The following is a 16,344-nucleotide window of genomic DNA, read 5'->3' as shown; positions in this document are numbered from 1 at the left end:
CTCCTTATATAAAAAAAAAAATATGAATACTGTACATTAAAGCTTTCTAGATCTTCTGGAAAACTTCTTATAAACAAAAAAGGCAACCAAAACCCCATATTCTTCAATATGAACTCAACATTTAAGCCCATTTTATCTTTTCCTACAGTGGTTCCAAAATGAAAAGCTTACTGTAAAATTTAACATAACCCCAAACTGTTCCAAGAGTTAAAACTCACATAACATACATGCATGCACTTGTTGAACAAAGTTTTAAAAAAAATGCTGCAGAAAAGGGTTTGTAAAGAGTAATTTACAGACTAGTCAAAACCATTACCTACCTCTCTCTTCCGTCTTTCTTCCTGAGTGCGATGTAAAAGAGAAGCCTTTTCTTCCTAAATCCAAAGAGAGACAAGATAAGGACTATAATTTCAAGCCTGAAAACATTATCATACAAAGATTACAGAATGTTTTGGCCCAAAAGGGATCCCAAAGATCTACTTAATAGTCCCAGCTTTTTCTGACAGCATATACACTGACACAAAGCACATAGTATATAGAATCAAACGTCTCCAACAATATGCAAACTAAAGAAAAACTATAGCTTTGTCATGGAAATCTTCAAATAAAAGCCTTTATCTAGGGACTGGAGAGATGGTTAAGAGCACTGGCTGCTCTTCCAGAGGTCCTAAGTTAAATTCCTAGCAACCACATGGTAGCTCACAACCAACCCCAGCAACCACATAATGGCTCACAATCATCTACAATTAGATCTGGTGCCCTCTTCTGACCTGCAGTCACACATGCAGGCAGAACACTGTATACATAATAAATAAATAAATAAATAAACAAATAAATAAATAGTTGGTGGGGGTGCCTTTATCTAACACATGTCCAAAGGTCACACAATTTACTTTAAACTTATTAAAGGATTCCCTATTGTCACTAAAAGTTGTTCTTGAAATTGGCCTTTTAAACTCTTTGAACAAAAAAAAAAAGCTACAAAAATAGTCTCTAATTTAAAACTGTCCTTCAAATTGACCTTCCCTTGTCTGTATACTCTTTCTTGACTTCCCTACACAACCAGAATATCAACAAGAAACCAATACAGGTACAACATTAACTAAACAAGCTTTCTATTAGTGGACTTCACCTGCTTCCAAAGCCCACTCAGTATCCTACACAGTATTTATTGCCCTCCACCAACACTCATCCTTAACAGGTTCTGGCTTAATTTTTTTGTCTTGATCCTGTCTACCAGTTTTGGTTTCTAACATTCTCTCATGATTCAAGCAACACTACGCAATAACAATAGATGCTATGTTTAATCCATAGGACCAGGTCTATCTCCATGACACCATACTTACACAAATAACTGAATAAATACAGCGGGGAAAAATTTTGTCTTTGCCAGGTGGTGATGGCACATGCCTTTAATCCCAGCAGAGACAGGTGGGTCTCTGTGAGTTCGAAGCCAGGCTGGTCTACAGAGCGAGTTCTAGGACAGTCAGGGTGACACAGAGAAACCCTGTCTCAAAACAAAACAAAAGCAAAAACCCACAGACAGAATAATCTTAAGCATCAGGCAGTAAATACTGCAGATAAAACCCACTGAAGCAGGCTAATACCAGTTGCCCAAAGTTTAAGAATAAGCATTTCCCTGGCCTCATTCTCATATCATAATTACCAAGGGAAAGATGACAAATCACAATGACGAAACCTTGTAAATATCAACCCGGGAATCAGAGAAACATTACAGAAATAAAAGTTCAAGAGTTGTCAACTCCAGTTCAAAACAACATAGAGGACACAATGTGACTATTCTGATAATCTTACCAAAGAGCAAGTACATGCATTTATTTGAAGAAAAGACTTTTACATCTCTATGGTGGAAAATGTATAACACTTGTGATAAACACATGAACAAAATACATTACCTTTAAGATTACATTTTAAACCAGATAAAGGCCCATAATCCCAGCTATTTAGGAGGGCAATCTCAAGGGCAGTCTGGGTAACTTGGTGAGATCATCAAAAAAAAAAAAAAAATAATTAAAAGTTTGGTGGGAACAGCTGGAAATATCTTAGCCTTTCTAACTTGTATGAAGTCTTCAGCTCAAACTCCATTACAATCAAAAGCAACCTTTATTTATTTATTTGTTTGTTGTTTGCTTGCTTTTTGAGGAAGGGTTTCTCTCTGTAGCTCTGGCTGACGTCAATTTCAGAGATCCGCTTGCTTCTGCCTCCTGAGTGCTGGGATCAAAGGTACACATCACTACATTTTGCAATATAATTTTAAAATTATTATTATTTGGGAGAGTTCAAAACAAAGCTTCTCTATGTACCCCCTAGCTGTCCTAGAACTCGCTCTGTACACCAACCTGGCTTCGAACTCAGAGGTCCACCTGCCTCTGATTACTGAGTGCTGGGATAAAAGGTGTGTACCACCACAACCTGAAAATTTAATTTTAAGGGTTTTATGAAATATCATTCTGAAGGAGCTGTTCACCTTAGGGTTTCTGTTTGCTTGTTTTCTTGTTTTGTTTTGAGACAGGGTCTCACTGTGTAGACCAGGGTTGCCTTGAATTCACAGCAATCTATCTGCCTCTGTAGATTAAAGGTCTCCCTTTAGGACCTGGAGCTCCTTGATTTGGCTAAACTGTCTGCCCAGCAGGTCCTAGAGATCCTCCAGTATCTACTTCCCCAGCACTAGGATTAAGTTCATTCATTGCCACCATGACTAAGGATAAAATTCAGGCTCTCATTCTTAGATGAGAAGCACTTTACCAACTAAGTTGTTAAGTCCCACTCCAGCACCTAAATAATTTTTAAAAATAAAGAATGTACTATACCTGCACTTGGGAGATAGGAGGATTAGGAATAAAACTAAAACAAATAAAACAAAGAAAAACAATACTTATCAGACAAACCCTACACTCCAGAAATCCTGGACAAAGAAGGGCTCTGACATCTTCCAGTGTGAAAGAAAAGCAGGTGCCTGCCTTTACAAGTCTGGAGCTGCATCTAACCAGTGTGGACACTCCATGCGCTGACACTGATAAAACGTTCCTGTACATCAAGATCAGGAATGCTGCCTACAGAAGAAAAGCAGATTTGATTTTGGATACTTTCCAATATTGGAGCATGGGAGACCATGATCTCTTGTTTAGCCAACACACAGCATGCTTTGGTCACGCGTCAACAATAGATTCCTCTAGTTTAGGGATTAGAAAAGTCTTTGAAGCCTTGGTTATTCAGTAAAGATCCAACCTATCACAGGCTGCTCCTTCCCAGAGACCAGATCAACTGTCTGCCTTAGAGAACAGGGTCTATGCAATCTGGTCCTGTCTATATATAGACTGCAATTGTGTCATCAGAGAGGAAAGAATCTCGTTGGCTCTCTTATTTGCTTTGTCACTAGTTATCACTTCCAACCCTAACTCAGGGAGCAGGCTACCCACTTAGCAATTTTGCATCCATAACCTTTACAGCTCAATGGGATCCAACTGAAGTCTTGAAATGGCTGCAAGACAAAACCTATGAGGGTGACTTCTGCTGGAATTGGGGTACATAATAGGACAAGTTCATTCTCTCAGTCACTACATTAGAAAAGTAAAAACAAAAAAAATTGCTTAAAAAGCTCAGTCTACTTGTTGACTTGTGTTTTTTCTTTGAAGATAACAAGTTTACAACACAGACTAAAAAGATGCCTCCAAAGAGTCAGAAATGAGGGAGATACACAACCATTCTAGTCATAATCAATACTTGTGTTTACACAACCATCTTCACCTTCAGACTTTAAAAAGTTCTATTTTCCTTTAATATCTAACTGGTATCAGGTTCAGCAGTCAACAGGATAAAAAGCACAGGCATGACCCTAATTTCCAAAGTAACTCATAGTAGTAAAAGTACAATTTCACCATGCTGCTGAAAATGAACCAGCCTGGAACACAGCAGACAAAAATTCCGATCAGAATCCACAAAGTAATATGTGGTTCCATCCTGTGGCTGCATCACCAAACCACCACTACTAGGTGTTAAAAATCTCAATGTGGAGGATGACATTCTCTAAAACAGTTGCAAAGCTTAGCTTTGAATGATAAATTTGATCACAGAATTCAGATTTTTTTTAGAAAGCAAGTCATAACCAATAATCAAGACAAGAGACAAAACAGAAACAAATATTTGTAAAACCACAAACATGACTTGTTACAGCACTCAGAAATAATAAGAAGGGGCTAAAGAGATGGCTCAGCAGTTAGGAGCATTGGCTGCTCTTCCAGAGGCCCTGAGTTCAATTCCCAGCAACCACATGGTGGCTCACAACCATCTATAATCATATCTAGTGTCTTCTTCTGGCCTGCAGGCATACATGCATGCAGAACACTGTATACATAATAAATAAATAAATCTAAAAAAAGAAACAATATGAAAAGCAACAATCAAAGGGAAAAATCAGCAAAAGTATATGCACCAAATAGAAATTAAACCTTTTTTCTTAGGGTTTTTTTTTTTTTTTTTTGAGACAGGGTTTCTCTGTGTAACAACCCTGTCCTAGAACTCACTCCGTAGACCAGGCTGGCCTCAAACTCATAGAGATCTGCCTGCCTCCCGTGTGTTGAGATTAAGGTGTAAACTACACTGCCCAGTGAAAATAAATCTTTCAAGTACAAGAACTTCAACTTTATTTTATGGAAGAATGAAAACTTATAAAGAAATAACAGTCTTTTCTAATACTATAAAACTTGTAGGTAGGACAAGGAATTAAGATCTTTTTGTCTCCACTGCCTTATAAGACTTGCAAATATTTTAATCCTCCCCACCCAGTAAAACTTGATTACTCAAAGGCCCACCACTGCTCCATTCTAGAAATCTGATGGCCCGAAGCAGTAATTCTTTTCTCTTAGGAGCAATGACTCCTTTCCCCTTCCTCTATTTCCCATGCACCAATTCTTTTCAGACTAGTCAAATGAATAAAATAGTGAGGTCCAACTTCAGTCAACTAGGAAAAGACAATCACCACCTTCCTTAGTATAAAAATCAAATGTACTTCCTGTCTTGGTGTATGTCTGCTCTCCCAGAGCACACCTTCTTGATTGGGAGTACAGTCTGTTTCATCCAGATACTTCAGTTGGAATGGTTGTCTCTTTCTTTCTTCTAAGATTGATTTATCAAGTATACAGTCTTCTGTGTGTACACCTACACGCCAGAAGAGGCACCAGATGTGATTATAGATGGTTGTGAGTCACCATGTGGTTGCTGGTAATTGAAGGCATGACCACTTAACTTCTGAGCCATCTCTCCAGTCTGTTGGTCTCTTTTTTTACGATACTGAACTTATTTCTAACATGTGTTTAGGATATTTAAAGTTAACAAATGCAATGTACAGGGCAGATAGGAAGAAGAGGCTCTTTTATACTCTGACATAACTTCCTCAGTTTCATAACTTAGAAATACCTATTAAATCCAAAACTACGTACTTAGAAGTTTCACTTCCAGGAAACTTAACCTACTGACAGTAATGACAGTCACAAGAATATTCCTTAAGTATTATTTGAATTAGAGAGAAGGGGAAAATTCTGCAAGGTCTGTAGTACACACCTAAAAAATCAGCATTTAAAAAGCTGTGACAGGAGGGTGCTACAAATTTCAGACAATCTGGGTCTATATACAGGAAGTTTCAGACTAGTCAATAAAACACACACACACACACACACACACACACACACACACACACGTAGAACCTAAACTAATCAATGTTGAAAGCAACTTTAATGAGCATTTAAACCATCAGCAGTGGGAATATTCACTGCAGCCAATCCCAGAGCCACTCAGAAGAATGAAGTGGACCTTGCCATTCTCCCAGTTGAATTAGGGGGAAGAGACAGACAGAGGGGCTCAAGGAGCTTCAGACTGCTGTAAACAAGTAGAGGAATGTGGACACCTACATGATTAAACAGATGACAGCATTGAAAGGCTGTGAAAAGTCTACAAGTCAAGTCTTGATGTGGGATTCTCCTCTGTATGCTGTGAACCACTGGTTAATGGATAAAACTAATTTGGCCTACTGGCAGGGCAGAATTAAATAAGGTGGGAATTCCAAGCAGATACAGGAGGAAAGAAGGCAGAGTTAGAGAGATGTCATGTAGTCGCCAAAGGAGACAGATGCCTGGGAACCTTACCAGTAAATCACGAGCCTTGTTGCAAAATATTAAATAATGGAAATGGGTTAATTTAAGATATAAGAGCTAGCTAGAAAAATGCTTAAGCTATTGGCAAAACAGTATTACAATTAATATAGTTTGTGTGACTGTTTTGGGTCTGAGCAGTTGGGAATGAAAAAATAAACAAGCAGCCTCTGCCAACAAAGTCTAAAATAAAGAAATAACTGGGACGGAAGAGGAGGAGAGTGAAAAGATAAGTAGACAATTTTATTTCCCACTGTTTGAATTATATTACCCATGTAAACTAGTTATTTTCTTGCTTTTAAAATTTTTAATGAACTCATTTATTTATTAGTTTTTTTCAAGACAAGGTTTCTCTGTGTAACCCTGAAGACCAAGATGACCTCAAGTTCACAAAGATCTACCTGCTATTTATTATTTTTACTCACAGAAATACTCTTGCCTCTGCCTCCCAAGTACTGTTAAGTACCACCATACCCAGCCTTCACTACTCTCTTGAATTTGTTTTAGCTTCATTCCCAACAGAACCACTTCCCAAAAGATGTCCTTTGAAATTCACACAAATACCACAACTTGCAAACACTCACATACTTTTAATTAGAAATTGGAAATATGTATAGGTTATATGTTTGTGAACATGCATGCAAATACACTCTCCTGTGCATGCACATATGTCAACCAGATCAACTTTGGGTATCTTCTTCTACTTCTATCTTTTCTTTTTCCCTCCCTTCCTTCTTCCCTTCCCCTTCCTTCCTTCCTCCCTCCCTCCTTCCCTCCCTCCCTCCCTCCCATGACAGGGCCTCTCACTGAACACAGAGCTCCCTGCTTTGATAGACTAGCTAGCCAACAAGTCCTGTGGATTCATCTGTCCCTTCTTCCCCCATTATTAGGGTTAGTTACAGGCATGCTATAAGAACACAACTTAAAAGCCATTTCCAGTGACTTGGTTAACGGTCTCTAGACTTACTCCCAAGAAACAGCTTCTCTAGACTCTGAACTGATACCCATCAGCAAGAGAACTTGAGACTCTGAGTGGTGACCATTGAACTTCTGGTGCTGTGGGGCTAGACCCACAAAGAACCTCTACCAGTACCACCCTCCCAGCTTGCTACAACTGAAGGATTCTACAGAGGAAAAGGGTCAAGCCTGCAAGTGTCTGAAGCACCCTCGCCAGAGAAGATTCCCCAGTGGGACCCTATAGCATTTCTGCCCAAACAATTGTCCCTACTTGATGAGATGCCTGTTTAACTTTTATATTAGCATGATAGTATAAGGAGTGTTTGTGCAAATAAACTGAGCTTATTCAAAAGACAAATCTTGTGTGGACATCCCAATTGCTGAGCACCTTACAGCTATAGGCCCATGTTCTCCACACATGTACCATCACACCCAATTTTTACACTGGTTCTGGGGATCCAAACTCAGGTTTTCACACTTGTGCAGCAGTACTTTACATACCACTTCCTGAGCCATCTCCTTGGCCCTAGAAATGTTTAAAACAAGGAAAGCTCACAATAGTATGGCTTTCTCATTATCAAAAATTATAGTTTCAGGGACTAGAGAAAAGTCTCAGTGGTTAGGAGTTCTGGCTACTCTTCCAGAAGACTCTGGTTCAATATTAGCACCCACACAACTACTCACAATAATCCAATAACTCCAACTTCAGAGGATCTGACATTCTCTTCTGGGCACCAGGCACACATGTGGTAAATAAACATACACAAGCAAAACATTCTGCACAAAATCAGCCAAAGTTACACAGTGAGACTGTTTCAAAAAAAAAAAGAATTAAAAAAAATTTAAAAAGCACACAGTTAAACTACAGACCAGTTTCCAGGATACTTTTGACAGTTTCACCCTTTGTAGTAAATGGTTTCACAACACAAAGATGACTCAGGTACCAAACTATTTGCCAGTTACTAGAGCTTACTAGCAAGGAGGCTGCATAGTTCTGTGCCATATTGGACGTGAGCAGACCAGGGCTCAAGCATCCTGGTTTATAGTGGGTTCTGTTTAATCGCTTCCTCTAGACACTAACAGCTCTGCTTCACAGAAGAGTCAATGAAAGAGAGAATCCTGCAGAAAGGACAATTGAGGGCAACGATTGTCTAGTGTAATATACAAGGAAACAGAAGCAAGCAAGTATCCTCCAAAGAAAATACCCTGAGGCTCCTCTAATACTAGGAGATCCAATGCCCTCTTCTGGCTCTGCAAGCACTAAGCACGCACGTGATGCACAAACATACATTTCAAGCACTACATGTAAGAAAATAAATAAAAATTAAAAAAAAAAGAAACAATAGTCCTTACAAGAAAGAATACTGGGACTGGAAAGATACTCAGTAATTAAGAGCACCTTTCTTGGCAGGTGGATCTCTGTAAGTTCCAGGCCAGCCGGGTCTACAGAGTGTGTTCCAGGACAGCTAGGACTAAAGAAGAAGCTTGTCTCAAAATTTTTTAAATAAATAAAATAAAATAAAAGCACTTGTTCTCAAGGAGGGCCCTGTTGACTGAGTTTTCTATTCCACCAGGTCCCCCAGCTGTATAGTCTCAGAGAAAATCATGCAGAGGTCTACATTAGTCATAAACGGATTGACCCATTAGCTCAGGCTTCTTATTAACTCTTATAACTTATAGTAGCCCATTATTCTTATCTGTGTTAGCCACGTGGCTCAGTACCTTATTCAGTGGGACAGTCACATCTTGTTTTTTCTATGGCAGGGAAAGAACTGTGTCCTCTTCCCAGAATTCTCCTATTCTTGTTGCCCTGCCTCTACTTCCTGCCTGGCTGTCCTGCCTAGACTTCCTGCCTGGCTACTGGCCAATCAGCATTCATTTAAATATAATTGACAGAATATAAACCATTGCCCCACACCAGGGCCCAAGTTTGGTTCTTGTTCTCAGTACCTTCATGTTTCATTACCATCCAGAACTCCAGTGCCATAGGATCCAAAATCTTCTAACCTCCATAGTCACAAAGCACACACATAATGCACATACAACGTACATCTAGGAAAACATACACATAAAAAATTTTTAAAGGGCTGGAGAGTTGGCTCAGAGATTAAGAGCACTGACTGCTCTTCCAAAGGTCCTGAATTCCATTCCCAGCACCCACATGGTGGCTCACAAGCACCATTAATGAGATCTGGTGCCCTCTTCTGGCCTGCAGGGACATATACAGGCAGAACAGTGTATACATAATAAATAAATCCTTTAAAAAAATTTAAAGTCTTTTAAAAAATAGTGGACAAACAGGATTATATACATGGGCTGTACATAAAAGGGGGCTGGAATACACAGCCAGTCAGCAAAAACAATAGAGACCCTGCCTCAAACTAAGGTAGATAGATATCTTCTAACTTCCAAACATCCACTGTGGTATACACAACTACCCTGTAAATATACGCTGCGTTGTGGAACTTTTCTTGGAGAGACTGAACAAATGTCTATTCACTGCAGATTGGGCACCCACAACAGACCAAAGAAACAATTTCACCAAAGTCTAACTTGATGAACCAATTAGTTTGCTGGATCACTTACAGAGTAAGGACAGTTTAAAGATAGCCGCATCACTAAAAACCTTGTCCCATCATGAACCCTCACAAAACTGGCATCCCTGGAGCTTTCTACAGGACATGTAGCCACACAACAAGTTGAACAATCTCCTTACTGTTTATATAGCCTTAAACAGGACGGAACCCTGTGAATCTTAACAGGTTTCAGAGTTGTGAGTTGTTTATTTTCCATGTCTCACTGACCCTCCCTCTAGTACAGTGCTACACAACCCTGTACAGACACCCAAAATAAATAAATAAAACTATAAAATAAAACAATTCTGTACAGCAAACAAAACTATCAACGAAAAGAGGCAACAGCATACAGATAGAAAGAAGTATCTGATGAAGAGTTAATGTTCAGACTATATACACTCAAGAAAAAAAATATTGGTTTTTCAACACTGGGTTTCTTTGTGTAACAGCCCTGGCTATCCTGGAACTCGCTCTGTAGACCAGGATGGCCTTGAACTCACAGAAATTTGACCTGCCTCTGCCTCCAGACAACAACAAAAACATACAGATGGCAGCCAGGTGTGGTGATGCACACTTACAATCCTAGCACTTGCTTATAATTTCAGCATAGAGGAATCAGCAGTTTAAGGTCCGCCTGGGCTAAATATCAGAACTTGTTTCAGAAAACCAGGGACTGGAGATAAGGCTCAGTCAAACAGTCTATCATGCTCAAAGCTCTGGGTTTGGTCCCTAATACTGTGAATTGAAAAACAGCAAGAATAAAAAAGGTACTTATTGGTATTTACCCCAATTCAAAACTTATATACACACAAATGTTTAGAGTGGCTTTATTCATAACTGCCCAAAATTTGAAAGCAAATTTGAAATTATAAAACAGCTGAGTAAGACAAACTGGTACATACCATGAAATAATATTAAATAGAAGAGTTATCAAGCCACAAAAGACAAGCAGATTGCTAAGTGCAAGAACCCAATTTGCAGAGTCAGGTGGGGTGGTTCACATGAGCAGCTTAAAGAATTGCTGCAGGTTTTAGGTGAACCTAGGCTGCATAGGGAGAGTTTGTCTTAAAAAAACAAACAAACAAAACAAAACAAGACAATATGCAAAAGTCAAACCACAGAAAATATTTAATAACAATAACAGAAACAAAACTATAGTAAATAGTAAGAAGTGAGAAGGAATATTTAAAAACTTTATGTTTTCACCCATGTTTCTATAAACCTCAAACCACTCTTTAAAAATATATACCTTTATATATGTATATAAAATACCATTAATTAACACAAAACAAAATGCAGGCTGGTAGGATGACTCAGTGGGTACTATAGCCAAACTTAACACCCTGAGTTTGATCCCTGGGACCTACACAGTGGAAGAAAAGATCTGACTTGCATAAGATATTCTCTAACCTCCACAGGAGTGCTATGGCACTCACATGCCCACAAATGCACATACACATAAAATAAATATAATTTAAAAATTAAAAATCAGGTGGTGGTGCATGCCTTTAATGCACTTGGGAGGCAGAGGTAAGTGGATCCCTGTGAGTTTGAGGCCAGCCTAGTATACAGAGTGAGCTCCAGGACAGACAGGACTGTTTCACTGAGAAACCCTATCTTGAAAACTCATAGATAGATAGATAGATAGATAGATAGACAGACAGATAGACAAACAAGCAAATAAATAAGGCTAGCAAGATATGGAGGAACCTTAAAACATATATAAAAGCGAAAGAAGTCATTCTGAAAGGCTGTGTTTCATATGATTCCAACATTCTGGAAAAAGCAACATTACTATGTAGACAGAAAAAGATCAGACAGAAAAAGATCAGAAGTTTTTAGGGGTAAGGAGAGTGAGGGCAGTGGCTAGGCAAAGAACAATGGGGTTCAAAGGCAATGGGAACTATTCTGTATGATGCTTGGTTAGGGTTAGATCATTATAGTAGTCATTTGTCAGAGTACTGTGGAATTTAGTTAACAATACTACACAGGAAAAAAAACTCATCAACACATAGGAACTCTACCACCTGCTCCACTGTCTGTAGCCTAAAGCTGCTTTAAAAGATAAAGCAATGAACAAACACTGAAGTGATTATAATTTTATTGCCACTATTAGATTAAGTAGCTATGGAAAACTGCAAAGATGATGTTAAACTTGCAAAAGTAATGTTAAAGCCATTCCTCTTAACTACAACTCTTTTAAATCTATATCCATCCTCATCTTCAATCCGAAAGTAGTTCCAAACTATATACATTTGGTTTTTCCAGGCTTTCCCCTGTATTTTTACACCCTGTCTCCCCTCTCCTTGCTTTATCCCACTCTGTAAAACTTGGTCAAAATGCCCTATCACCCAAATCTTCCTTAGGCTTCAAATTCTTTTTTCCTGTCATCCAATCTTCTGGTCTATTACAGAGAGGCACTGCACCACTCCCTCCATTTCTCATCAAATTGCAAGTCTTGACTTCAGCTCCTGCTACCATAAGGGGCACACTCTCCAGTCACCAGTTTTCCAGTTCCAAATCTAGACTATGATGTTATCTGGAGGCACCATTCAGCACCTCTGGCCCACAGATATCAGTCTCCTTAGATCTCCAAGGTAGGTGTATAGGTGTATCTGTAATCCTTCCTGTCCAAAGTTGAGTCAGCAACTAAGCCATCAGTTCACTGACATCCCCCAAACCTATATGTTTATCCAGAATTCCTCTGGTTCCACACATGCCTGAACACCACATTAACTTCAGCATTCGTTTCTCAAGCCTATTCTGTAAATCTTCTAGCTTGGTTACACACCTAGAATAATCTGTGCCCAAAGATTCCCTCTCCTTGTTCCTCAGAAGTTGGAACTCAGCTTACAAATGGAAATCATGACCCAGTCAAGCAGATTTCCTCTCCAGAGATTCAGGAATGGAGATCAAGGCAGTCAACCAGGAAGTCATACATGACTACTAGCTGGCTAGAATGAAACAAATGGACAGAACCTATATACAGATTAAGAATGCAGCTCAAGGAGGATGGCTGAGCTAAACTATCTTGGTACTGGTAACATGGAAACTGGTCAGTTTTTGGCTTATACATTCTATGAAATATCATCATGCCTCTCATGGTTTATTTGCTCGCTTTTTTGCACTAGTTTCAGTGTACTTACAATCAAATGACTACTAAGATAGTCTATACACACACATAAACACACACAAAGAGCTGCCAAATAAACTGTGCCATCAGGATGTATCCTGATGTCAGAACACTGACTCATAGCTGGGTGTATTGCTACATTCCTATTGATAATTCCAGCACTTGGAAGGCAGAGGCAGGAGGATTGTACTTAAGTTTGAAGCCTACCTGGGCTATCCAGTGAGTGTTGGGCCATTCAGGGTTACAGAATGATGCCCTGTCTCAAATATAACAAAATATATGTAGATGGTAGAATTGAAGCAGTGGAACCCAGCAAACAACTACTTCAAACCCTTTCAATTATCCCTTCAAAATCCTCCTGTTTCTTCCCACCTTTCTAGACCAAGCCAACCAATTCTGCATTTTTCTATCAGCCTGAAGGAAATAAAAAAAGTCATTAGTACACCACTCTTTAACTTTTCAAGGTTTAAGTCTTACCTCCCCCAGACTCATTAAGTCTTGGACTTTTCCAGCATAAACCCTTTACAGATAATAAACATAAAAATATTCACTTAACTTTTTAAAAAGGAAAAGACCTATTCAATTAAAAAAATCCAATTTTCCACTAAGCTCAAGTAGGGGAAGATTGCAAATAAAATTTTAACATGAAGAAAGTAAACCTACCAGAATGCCAAAATTCCAAAGACTCTCAATACCACATGTTGGTAAGGATATGAGCCACTGGTGCCCTCAGACTCTGCTGGGGGCAGGATAGTGGGCACATCAGCTAAGAAACAAACAGGCAATGCACACCAGCAGAAAACATGTGTAAGGTGTGACTCAGCTCACCAGCACCATTCACCAAGGCACATGCAAAAAGCACACATGAAAATCAGAATGAGTTAACTGTGTTTTCCTGGACCAACGGGGACACAATGGAATGGGAGGATCTATCGAAAACATACCTAAACCAGTGGTGGATACTCCCTTTAATCCCAGCATTCAGGGAGGCCGAGGCAGGTTGATCTCTGAGTTTGAAGCCAAACGGTGAAACCCTGTCTCAAAACAAACAAACAAAACACAACAACAAAGCCGAGCTGAAGAGGCAAGGCTGATCAAGCTGCACCCATTCCATCTGACCTCACTTGCACCAAGTTCAACAACAGTTACAACTGACTTGTGGTAGCTGGGCAGTGGTGGCACACGCCTTTAATCCCAGGAGGTGGGGCAGCGCAGAGGCAGGTGGATCTCTGAGTTCAGGGTTAGCATAGTCTACAGGGGTTAGTTTCAGGACAACTAGGACTATTACAGAGAGGAACCCTGGGGGGGGGGGGGGGGAGATGACCTGTGGTTAACAGAAGTCAGAAAAGCAGTCACCTTCGATAAGAACTACTATGGATAGAAATGCCAGGAATATTCTTTATCAGAAATAAGGGGTGATCCTTTATGTATGGATGTGTCCACATAAAAATCCTTTGAGCTGGGGCTGGAGCAATGGTCCAGCACACTGCTCATACACAATAATAATAAAGTTTGGAAAGAATTTACATTAAGGAGCTGGAGAGATGGCTGGGCAGTTCCGATCACTTGCTACACTTGTAGAGGACCTGGATTTAGTTGCTAGTACCTACATGGTGGCTCACAATTGTCCTTAACTCTAGTTCCAGGGGATCTGCAGCCCTCTTCTGACCTCTGCTGGAACTAAGCAAGCCTGTGGTGCACATACATATATGACAGCAAACATACACATACTTCTTCTTTAATAAGACTTGCTTAAAACTAAAAAAAAAAAAAAAAAAAAAAAAAAAAAAAAAAAAAAAAAAAAAAAAAAAAGCCTCTTAACTGAACTCTAGGGATTCTGTCTGGGTTCCGGACTCTGCCTAGAACTCGGTCGGCTGCCTTCCTCCTTCAGACCGTCCAGAATGCTAGGCAGTGTCATTCCGCCTTCACCAGACATCTAGATGCGACCCGGCCCCAGGTCTCAGGCAGGCACAACTCTGGAAAATGCCCTGAGTGGGACAGGCTAAATCGAGACGCTGGCTCCGAAGACCTTGTCCTACTTGCCTCCCGCCCCCCCCCACCCCGCACACACACACTTCAGAGGCACGAGGGACTCTCTTCCCCGGGCTGTTCCAGAGAACGGCACACTAAGCTTGAGATGAGCGGGTATGTCACGTTTACAGCTCGTAAAGAGTTCTTTTTTAAAGGACGGAGGGGACGACGACGACCTTGTGTCGCACAGCTGGACAGCTAACCGTGTAACGCCCAGGCCAAAGACTGCCGGTGCACGTGTATTTCCAAGTCAAAACTGCGGCCCCTGGCCCGGCGAGGTCGCGATGAATGACCCACCCGGTCGCTCTCTCCGCGGCTCGGCAGCGCTCCTCGGGACCTGTCAGGACAGCGCCCCAGCAGCGCCCAGCCCGAGCTCGCTCCTCGGCGGCTCGACGAGCACCACCGCCCGGGTGCTGACAGGCCGGCGTTCGCCTCCGGCCCGGGTTCGGTTAACACCTCGGGCCGCACCGCCTCACCTTCCTGCTCGCGCCCCCGAGAGACACCTTGGGCCTCGTCTTGAAGTCGCCTTCGAAGCTGAACATCTTCGCTGCCTATCCCATCTGCGCGGCCCGGCAGGCGGCGGAGTGGCCGGGGGCGGGCCCGGCGGGCTGGGCGGGGCCCGGCAGGGTCGCGGCCTCGCTGTCCCGCGCCGCCCCGCCTGCGGCTCTGCGCTCTCCGCCCTGCCCGCGGGCGCGAGCGCGGCGACGCTAGAGGCCGGCCTGTCCGCGCTGCTTCCTCCACGGCGCGCCACCGCCGAGCGAGGGGCTCCCCGACTCGCGCCTGCACCGCGCTGCCGTCGGAACCAAGATGGTGACCGCCTGCACTGCGCGCGCGGCCCCGGGAACGTGCGCGGCCCAGTCATCGATAGCTCGGCGCTCCTCCCAGCAGCCCCCGCGAGCGTGAGCGCCGGCGCTAGCCATCAATAGCACGGCGCTCCTCCCGGCAGCCCCCGGGCTCGCCTGCGTGCGCGGCTCCGCGGGGTGCACCACCCTTCCGTGCGTGCGTCACGCCGTCAGCCGAGCCCCCAAGCGACAACAACGGGGTCGCGCACGTTCCGGAGACTGAAAGCCCAGCAAAGGAACTCGAGGTGTGCGGGAATAGGTTACTAACGCTGAGAATCTGCACCATGACCCAGACAGAGACGAATAATATATGATATAACAAAAGAGCTGGGCGGTGGTGGCGCACGCCTTTAATCCCAGCACTCGGGAGGCAGAGGCAGGAGGATCTCTGTGAGTTCGAGACCAGCCTGATCTACAGAGAGAGTTCCAGGACAGACTCCAAAGCTACACAGAGAAACCCAATCTCGAAAAACAAAACAAAGCAAAAAAAGTAAAAGAACAAAACTAAAATGCACACCAACACAAATTATACCACACTACATAATACATGAATATATAGTTAGTATACACGTAAATTTAAGATATAGTCTCATACAGATACACAAATATGCACTTACATAACGAGAAAAAAGTTATAC

At 41.7% G+C, this 16,344-nt stretch overlaps 1 protein-coding gene across 3 annotated transcripts in view; it reads right to left on the bottom strand.

Moving 5' to 3' along the window:
• The window catches only part of Ube3c (ubiquitin protein ligase E3C), a 95,886-nt gene extending 80,236 nt beyond the window's left edge, over positions 1-15,650 (bottom strand). The window contains exons 1-2 of one of the 3 annotated variants that reach the window (XM_085691087.2): positions 15,341-15,650; positions 321-374 (exon numbers count right to left, since the gene is read on the bottom strand). In XM_085691087.2, the coding sequence (XP_085547213.1) occupies positions 321-374; positions 15,341-15,406 (120 nt within the window). In that variant the 5' untranslated portion in view covers positions 15,407-15,650. Of the gene's footprint in view, positions 1-320; positions 375-9,074; positions 9,096-15,340 lie in introns of those variants that run through there. The other 2 variants (XM_085691088.2, XM_048440171.3) reach the window with 2 other exon arrangements.
• Between the last annotated feature and the right edge of the window lie 694 nt (positions 15,651-16,344).

The sequence above is a fragment of the Myodes glareolus genome, chromosome 6, assembly GCF_982192425.1.
Source record: "Myodes glareolus chromosome 6, mMyoGla1.1, whole genome shotgun sequence".
Taxonomy (NCBI): Eukaryota; Metazoa; Chordata; class Mammalia; order Rodentia; family Cricetidae; genus Myodes; species Myodes glareolus.
This window is presented reverse-complemented; position numbering and strand designations above follow the sequence as displayed.